The sequence below is a fragment of the Miscanthus floridulus genome, chromosome 1, assembly GCF_019320115.1.
Source record: "Miscanthus floridulus cultivar M001 chromosome 1, ASM1932011v1, whole genome shotgun sequence".
Lineage (NCBI taxonomy): Eukaryota > Viridiplantae > Streptophyta > Magnoliopsida > Poales > Poaceae > Miscanthus > Miscanthus floridulus.
In genome coordinates this window covers 161,841,437-161,850,492 of record NC_089580.1, presented here as the reverse complement: position 1 = coordinate 161,850,492, position 9,056 = coordinate 161,841,437, and the positions used below count along the sequence as shown (strand labels likewise).

The 9,056-nt window shown below is 42.2% G+C and overlaps 1 protein-coding gene across 3 annotated transcripts; it reads right to left on the bottom strand.

The window, feature by feature from the left end:
• Window positions 1-1,171: 1,171 nt before the first annotated feature.
• On the bottom strand, window positions 1,172-6,609 carry LOC136545884 (CBL-interacting protein kinase 31-like). 3 transcript variants are annotated; one of them, XM_066537860.1, is made up of 15 exons: window positions 6,455-6,609; window positions 4,963-5,205; window positions 4,081-4,143; window positions 3,912-3,983; window positions 3,680-3,787; window positions 3,504-3,584; window positions 3,364-3,417; window positions 3,147-3,272; window positions 2,963-3,052; window positions 2,618-2,740; window positions 2,424-2,534; window positions 2,182-2,298; window positions 1,975-2,031; window positions 1,807-1,881; window positions 1,172-1,710 (listed from the first exon to the last, which is right to left on the bottom strand). In XM_066537860.1, the coding sequence occupies exons 2-15, from the start codon at window positions 5,152-5,154 to the stop codon at window positions 1,627-1,629; spliced, it is 1,353 nt and encodes a 450-aa protein (XP_066393957.1). In that variant the 5' UTR covers window positions 5,155-5,205; window positions 6,455-6,609; the 3' UTR covers window positions 1,172-1,626. The 3 variants fall into 3 exon arrangements, with proteins under 3 accessions (XP_066393957.1, XP_066393964.1, XP_066393970.1); XM_066537867.1 differs by having other exon boundaries at window positions 2,182-2,295; XM_066537873.1 differs by lacking the exon at window positions 6,455-6,609 and adding an exon at window positions 4,515-4,679 and having other exon boundaries at window positions 4,963-5,101.
• Between the last annotated feature and the right edge of the window lie 2,447 nt (window positions 6,610-9,056).

Here is a 9,056-nt window from a genome sequence, read left to right as displayed (position 1 = left end):
CAGAGAGGCGCCGGTCTTTAGAATGGAGGGAGGAAGAAGAAGGGGGCCTCGGCGCGGCTTCAAGGGACCAGACCTCGGCGTTGAGTCGGTCCGCGCCGAGGTCTGTGGCTTGACGTTAAGTGACCCCGCGCCGAGCTACTGGGCCACGATGTGTTGTTGGGCCGCCTGGGCCGCGCGCCGGATGGTGCCAATAGCTCGGCGCGTTGTCCCGACGCGCCGAGGTTCGGCCCGTGGCGTTGGCTGACACGACGCCGACGTGTCGGACCCCACGTGCCACCGTGTCGCCGTTGACCGGGGTCGTCCGTGACGTGGCAAGACCTCGGCGTCGTGTCAGTCGACGCCGACCCTCATACCTCGGTGTCATGTTCTAAGACGCCTAAAAATGGTCTATTTTCAGAAAACGTTTTGGCGTAGGTCTTTTTGTAAAAAATGTATTCAAAAGGGACCAAAGTACAAAAATTTCACGCCGGGAGGTGGGACCTCGTGGATTGTGCACGTAACGGCGCCCGTCGCCGACTGGGATTTCTCTGCACATGGCTGCGGCATGCTTCAGTCTTTCAGCTCTGGCTTCAGATCGAGGTAGCTACTCTCGAAAATTCGCCATTCCATTGTTCAAACTACTGCAGATTTTCAGTATTGCCTTTGGTAACCGCCGCCATTTCTCCGCACAGTGGCGGAACTAAAATTTTGTAGTTGGATACTTGTATATTCCTAACTTTTTTCACGTGTCACCGACTAGCCGAGTGTAGTAGAGAAATAGTGCAGAGATTAGAGTGACTGACCAACATCAGAAGTCGACATTAGACTGTAGCCTTTTCTTCTTTTTAATGGATTCATCTATCTAGCTCATTGATTTGCTAGACTAATTAAGAAAGGTAAACAATTTGCTCTCATTTAAGTTATACATATACATCTGTGTCATATGTACTATATACCTACTCGACTGACAAAAAGTATTCCCGGCTAGGTCGGCCCCTGCTCCATCGTAAACAAGTTTTTAAGATCTTGACAAAGAACCATTCGTGTCATCTCTATTGTGCCATGATGCTAACTAATCATTTGAGCACTAATAAGCATCTGGTTCAGTAGACATCCCCAAAATTCGCTGCGTCACAGGACACCACGGAACCAGCCTGAATCCGCCCCTGCGAGCACTCAGCATCATGCACCTCACAAAGAGGACAAAAGATAAAGTGTATTCACCTCATACATCTAGAAGTAATGTTTATTCTGAAGTAACACATCATATCATAGAACAAATTGAAGGGGGCTAAGCTTGAAGCCATGAACTAACAACTGGTACTCCCTTACACCATCTGATGTAGCTCAATACCTCATTACTACACACTGCTACAACCTCTTCTTTTTTTTGAAACTCACTGCTACAGCCTTGATTGTGGTTTCCATTCCATCCAACTCCCTGACCGTAAAATAAACTAAACAACACGCCAATAAGCTCATCCACAACAGCCTTCAAGACGGTTGTTTCATTGGGCTTACTCGCCATCAACAAATGAACCAAAGAACTTGCTTGCAAAACCGACTCTGCAATGGACACGGATCATCCGAAAGAGAAGCTATGTACAAGGAAAGCCAGCGCCGTCCGGTGAAATTTCAAAGGCCGCATCATGCTGCCGTGATGTTACCGTCCACCTCACCATCGCACTTCCACACAACATCCTTCAGTTGGGTTGACAGACTTCTGTAGAACTGTTTTACAGTACGGTTAATTTGGGCATTAGTACAATGTGTCAATGTTAAAGCATACAGAGAACCTTCATGTGGCAGAATTAATAGAGACTGTACCTTTTGGAATTCCAGAGTATCCCCCTTTGCCTTCTTGAGCTCAACTACATGTAGAGATGGGGCTATTTGAAAAACCTAAGAGTTGCATGCACAAACAAAAAGGAATTGAATTATTCTTCTTCGATGCTTCAGCAATCTAGATTTTGTTAACTTGATGTTTTCACCTACCTCGGTTGCAACATTTAGATTGCCTTTTCTACCTGCTTTCGGGTTCTCCATCCGCATCTGGAAAGAACAAACACAGCCTTATTAGGATCTGAAGTGTGGAAGATGGTAGTAGTAGTTCTTTTTTCTAGATATTCATGCCAAATTTTACAACATAAGTAGAAAGTAACAAGAGGAATATTGTACATAACAAAGTTCAGTAGGAAATACCTTGTATTTTTTCTTCTGAACATCAAAGCCAAGCGGCTTTGCAGCTTCTTCAATCTTTGTGATTATCTCTTTTGGGGGACACTGTGAGGTGAATCTTGTCTCTCTTTTATACTCCTGCTATTTTTAACCAGAAATAAGATCTTTGTAGATTTGTACTTTCTACAGTATATTTCAAACAACAACAATTTAATAAAATTTAGAAACCTAAAACTGGCAAAGAAGACAGGAGAACTATGACTGACCTCCTTTGCTTTAAACAAATTCTCCAGATTCAGTGCCTGGTTTAGTGAAATCAGTTCAAATGCATTCATTGAGGTTGGCTGATCTTCAGTTTCCTCTTTCACATGCTGGTCCTGGTAAACAAATCAATAAAGCACAGTTACTCACTTAATTTCTACGACAGAAGGCTAAATATTCATTGGTCCATTTGACTCACTTCTGAATCTCCAAAAGCAGCATCCACGTCATCCAAGCTAGTTTGATATTTCTCGTTAAAAACAGGAGGCTTGTACCCCTTTTTGAACCAAGGATCTTCCAGTATCTGAGAAATCGTGATCCTCTGGTAAACATCCAGAAACAATGAAAAGCCAGGTAAGTTGAGATTCTTCAAGAAATACTTGTGGCAGTTGAATCTGAAATATTGATGTCAAGACACATCAACATATGCTTATATTTCATAGACAAATAGTTGCCACTTGTTCATCATTCTTAGATTACATGTATGCTTAGCGTATTCATGACCCATTTCAACAACTATGCTCAAAAGCTATATGATACTTACAGTTTTAGGATTGGGATCAAGAATTCTGGTAATCAGGTTCTTGGCTCCAGCCGAAAACCAAGAGGGGCAGCTAAACTGAGCTTCTGAAATCTGTGATTGCAAAGGGAGTATTAAGAGATGATCGATAAACAACCACAAAATAATGTTTTTTTTTTCTATTTTCTCTACTTTTCATCAATGCTACCTTCTTGTATAGGGCGATGATGTTGTCATCCTCGAAAGGTAAATATCCAGCAAGAAGAACAAAGAGGATTACTCCACAAGACCAGACATCTGCAGTTGCACCATCATAGCCTCCATCCTCGATCACCTAGAAAGATCCAATACAAATATTAGTTAGGTAACCTTGTTTGCAATCAAAACACGGTTAATCTATAACAAGCAAAATAGAGAGAATTTACCTCCGGGGCAACATAATTGGGGGTTCCACATGTTGTATGAAGCAGACCATCAGCCTATAATAATATAAGTTTAATGAAGCCAACAAGAGAACATGATGCAATAACTACTTTTAGTTAATGAGAAGTAATTCCAACTTTACCTTCACTTGCTCAGTTAAAGCACTTAAACCAAAGTCAGAAACTTTGAGATTTCCATTACCATCAAGCAGCAAATTCTCCAGCTGAAATGAATGTTAAGCATAAATATGTCACTTGTCTACACTACTGAGCCCATAATTTATTATAGATAAATCACAAAAAGTAAATTAGGCTTCACCTTCAAGTCTCTGTGATACACTCCCCTACTGTGGCAGTAATCAACGGCATTAATCAGTTGCTGGAAGTATTTGCGTGCTTCGTCCTCCTTCAACCTTCCATTAGTAGCCTGGTTGTCATGTTTTTGCATAAGAGCAGATTGAAATAATAAAAAACCAGTACATGATCATGTAATTCGTGTTACTAGTCTCATGCGACAAAGTGTTTCAAACAGATGATATAGTTCCACTTACAATGATTTCAAAAAGCTCTCCACCTGTAACATATTCCAGAACGATGAAAATTTTTGCTTTACTACCCATCACCTGGTGTAGAAAACAAAATTTCAGCCAAATAGTCTCAGAGCATAGGCATGAACAAAATATACATCATGAAGCGTGTATATTATTTTTTGGATCTTACCTCAAATAGTCGAACAACATTAGGATGAATTACTAATTTCATGGTACAAATTTCACGCTTGATCTGCATTGAATTTAGGATGGTATCAGCATGAGATATCAAGTATGCAGTACCAATCTGTTTAAAAGACGAATACAGCAAAAGGCACTCCTGAGGAGTATATTAGACAATACATGTATGCTTGCATCATGATTTTTTTTGGGTAAATGAGATTATTTTTTTGAGAACTTTATGGTTGTACTTTATAAGTAAAAGGAATAGTGAAGTCAACTAAAGTGTAACTGAGGAAATGGATGTCTAATAGGGTACTGATGAAAACATATACTGAAGTGTGCAAGCTGAAGCCAACTGGAAACAGTCAGGAATACTGAAGTATTCAATTTGCACAAAGTTCAGACTGACTGGAAACAGCACAAGGCACCAGGAGAACATACTGAATTGGTAGTATGACTTGAACTGGAAGACCACCATGTGGATATATCTCGATGTCATGCAAATATGTAGGCATAGAATCATTTCTTAATTGGAGTTACCTGTTCCTATGCTCCCATGCTGACACGGAAACATCCAAGGAAGAAAATTCATTCTCCACGTTGTTCCTTTTGTTAGAAAGATGTAAGAGATGGCAGTGAATTTTGACAAAAGGAAACCACATGGTCCATCTATTGACTATTAGGAATGATGATATGATTGGTTGTATGGCAAACTGAACTTCTTACCATCTTCCAAAGTCATACACGGCTTAGATAGAGAGCATAAGACTTTTAACCTCAATATTTCTAATTAACTGAAGTTTGATCCATGCATCATGATATTGACAGAAAATGGGTAACAAGAAATTAGCTAGTGCATGGTCTCAGAAAGGAATTGACGGATACTGACCTGTTCAACCAATCTGTGCTTCTGAACTTTCTCCTTGTCAAAGATTTTGATAGCAACAGGTTCCTGGTTTTCAGTGTTCCTAGCAAACCGGACCTTTGCGAAGGTTCCTTCCCCAATGGTGCGTCCGAGCTCATACTTCCCAACACGGCGCTTCACCTTTGGTGACAATGCAGCTCTCTTAGCCCGATACATCTTCCAACAAAATGAAGGTTACTATGAACCTTCAAACTACTCTTCAAACACCTGCAATTGTTCAGTGAACCAGCCGTTGCATTAGTTGTAAAATTTACCCATTCAAATTCACTAAGCTCTGGTTACCCTAAAAAAAGTTCATTAAGCTGTGGTTAGAAAAAGAAAAATAAAACACAGGAAAGGAGAGGGGAATGAGATGATATGTGGACGCACTTATATTATCTGGGTACACAGGAGTTTTTCCCTTTTCAAAAACCAAAAAAAAAAAAAAAACACAGGAGTTTCTGATGGAAATTGTTGGGGGAAAAGTGAGAAAGGAAAACTAGACTTTACCCAACAGTATGCCATGGATACTCACAGCACCTTTTGCAGATGAGGATAGAGCAGAGCATTAGCGCTCAACAGATTCCAAAAAGAATTGAACAGAGGATAGAAAAAAAGATACGGAAAGATTAAATGGCAGGCGGGTCATTGATTCAAATAAATTCAGGGAGTTAGAACTCAAACATCTAGGGCGGAGGGTCCCTCTTGATTAATAAGATAAAAATTTCGATCCGTAACATTTGAGTAAACAAGCAGCAAAAGGGACAAGGGAAAAAGGCGCAAACTTATGTAAATACTATTTTTTTACCATCTCTCAAACACTAGCACACGAGATCAAAATGATAAAAAATGACCGGACAGCTTCAAACCAGAATGATTCAATCCAGTTTGACCAATATAAAAGGTACTCCTAGGTAAGACATGCGCCCACAGCAAGAGGGCCGCACAAAGAAGCCTACAGATGGTTCAGACTTTTGCAGGCAAAGCATTCATATCATAGCTGAAAAGCATAGAGGCAGCATGACCATGTATACAACAAATACAAGCCACATATGAAACAGCCACCACTTGCTGATTAACTGATACTAGTACGGATCAATCATAACCAAGACCGAGAAATTCAGCCCAAAAGGCGCTTTACAGATGTGCGTATGTATTGCTGAAAGAAACCAAGGAGAAAGAGCAAAAGGAGAGAAGAAGCTGGCGTGGAGGGAAAGGCCAGAGGTGCTGGAAATGGTATGCCCGCCAAAGGGAAATGCACATCTTTCACCGGACAACCGAAACGAAAATGCCACAACAAGCGACCTTGCAGCTCGAAGAAAGTAGTCTCAGAAACGCCTACTCTTTGCCCCCGAAACTCTCCGAATTGCATCTTAGAAGACACTAATCCAAATGCAAAATTTATGCAGCGCACAACCACAGCCACAGTCAGAGCCACACAAGAACCAGACTCGGGGGTGAGGCACCGAAAGCTCACCTTCCAGCGCTGAGCGCAGGCTGATCGGCGGCAGTTGCGAGGAGCTCCGAGCTCGCAAGAGCTCAAGGAGAAGCGAGGATGTACTAGGTTGATTGGAGTGGAGGAGGATGTGTGTGCTGGGGGAGAGACGAGGGTGGGGTGGCGCTATAAAGCGGTGGGGCGAGGTGTCATGCGCTGTGGCTTGTGGCAAACCGCCCAGGAAAGGGACCTCGAGGGTTCACCACCGTAAGTTTGTTTGATCGCACTTGCATAAGTTTGTTTGATTGCACTTTGCATTGCATTGGCCACTTCAAGTGACCCTTTTCAGGTCCCAAGGGCTGCATGGCCATGGCCCCATTCGTGTCCTGCCCTGTACCTTTTCCCGGTCTCAGAAAATTGGGTACACAAGAAATAAAATCTTACAGCGTTGGCAACAACTAACAAGACACAGGGTGGCGATGGCAGTGAGAGGGAAATTGCTACCGTGTTTGGCTTTGTGCTCTGCTTTCTCCAACATGCACACCACATACCCACATTCCCAGCCATTGCATCAGCGACAGTTGTAAATAAAATTTCATGGAACAAGACAACACAAATTAGACCGTCAGGGGAGACTCCTATCTTAAGTAGGTGTAACGCTTTGAACCAGGGTCGGACGGGAGTTCCAACGACCATCTTAAGAAGCGACACAAGCATTCTTTAGTTGAGGCTGTGTTTAGTTCGTGAAAATTTAAGAATCTAGTTACTGTAGCACTTTCGTTTTTATTTAACAATTAATGTTCAATCATGGATTAATTAGGCTCAAAACGTTCGTCTCGCGATTTTCAACCAAACTGTACAATTAATTTTTTTTCGTCTACATTTAATGCTCCATGCACGTATCGCAAGATTCGATGTGATGGTTACTGTAGCACTTTTTGGAAAACTTTTTGGGAACTAAACATAGGCTGAAGTATAAAACCTAACTTCCCTTCAACCAAACATTTTCACTTGTTCCTCTAAAAAAATATTTTCACTTGTTCCTCTCTCTCTCTCTAAAAAAAAAACACTTCACTTGCTATCAAGTTGTTCAGTCAAACCAAATGTAGGTGGAGTACTGAAATCTCATATGTTATAGCAGAAGAGGAGCGGCTGAAATGTTAATTGTCATACCCAGCTGGTTAGCGTGGCGACAATACTATATATATTCCAGTTAGCGTCACTGTTCGCCCTTGGGCTGGTGCCTTGTGCACGTCTACCGATTAAAATGCTTTTGTCGTGAGACTCGATTTTATTTTTGTGAAAGCAAAGCAGGCCAACAAAAATGAGCGAATGGAAGGACCAAACAGCAATATACTGCCAATAAATCCGCTGGACCCTCCTAGCTTGGTTGGGTTGTTGGCTGCAGCGCTGCACCCTCCACACAAGGAGCAAAGCAGCAATCGCACAACCACCAAAATTCCAGGGTTTTCTTCTTTCTGCAAATGCTCAGAATGATTACTGCTGCTGTGTGTTGCCCCGGTCGATTTTTGGGGTGTAGGCCAATTGATTGGCTACTTTGATTGGACGGAAAGAAGTTCGACTTCTTCTGGCAAAGATTACGACGCCAACTGGATCGATGGGACCCAAGCGAGCGTGGATGCTCCTCTTGGATCGACGGCAGATATCCAAGGAGTGTCTGGTGAATAGCAGCAAGTCAGTGCTAACTAACATTCCAACTCTGGACTAATCGAGATCTAAAGAATCTAAAAAAAAAACAAAAAGATATTAGTCTGTACTCTCTCCGTCCGGTAATATGAGAGATCCAGAGTTTAAATTTGTAACAAAATACAAGGTATTCTAGGCCATCAACTCTTTCTCTAACTTAGAGTCAGTCAAAACAACCAACATTAAGTAAGAAAAATAGCAACTGAACTACACCCCCTATGCTAATTAGTGAGGGCAAGTTGGTCTTTTGTGTTTTTTTAAACCAAGATGGTCTTTTGTCAAACTCCTTCTCTGAAAATCATTTGAATCCCTTATATTCCACGACAGAGGGAGTATGATTTATGGAGAAAATTGTTTATTGAGCTTCGTGAGTGAATTATATAGAAGTACAACGTTTCTATTAGGGATAAATAGCCTTCCTTATAGATAAGTCAAGTCAGCATTAGAAACGATCATAGTCTATCACATTTGAAGAATCCCAATTGTCGTGGTTCGTAACCGCTGCTAGTCTTTAAGTGGTCAATATGTAGAACTTTGGTGGTTAACACTCAAGATACAAAAAGGGTGTATCTTGGTTCAAGCGTTGAGCCATAAGTCTAGTAGAGAGATTTCATGTTAGACTGTTCGAGACTTTACTATAGGGGCTAGGAGAGTGTAGAGCTAGTTCTCTAATGGTGGGTCTACTGCCCTTTGATCTATCGCCCGCACTACTGGAGACGGCCTCTTTGCCGAGGGCCTGAGGCCCTCGGCAAAGGCCCATTAACCCTCGGCAAAGGCTTTGCCGAGGGCGGCCCTCGGCAAAGAGCTCTCTGGGAATTTTGAGTCGGCGAAGAGGGTCTTCGCCGAGGGCCCTTTATCGGGCACTCGGCAAAGCCTTTGCCGAGGGCTGGAGCGGCACTCGGCAAAGTAAAGCAGCCGTCACGGCGCCTGGGACGGA

What these genes read in the sequence shown, in the direction of transcription:
- LOC136545884 (XM_066537860.1), bottom strand. Translation starts at nt 5,154, where the DNA reads ATGTATCGGGCTAAGAGAGCTGCATTGTCACCAAAGGTGAAGCGCCGT. An exon ending in TCATCGCCCTATACAAGAAG is followed by an intron (nt 3,053 to 3,146) that starts GTAGCATTGATG and finishes TTGCAATCACAG; the next exon opens with ATTTCAGAAGCTCAGTTTAG. An exon ending in TTCAGAAGAAAAAATACAAG is followed by an intron (nt 2,032 to 2,181) that starts GTATTTCCTACT and finishes TGTTCTTTCCAG; the next exon opens with ATGCGGATGGAGAACCCGAA.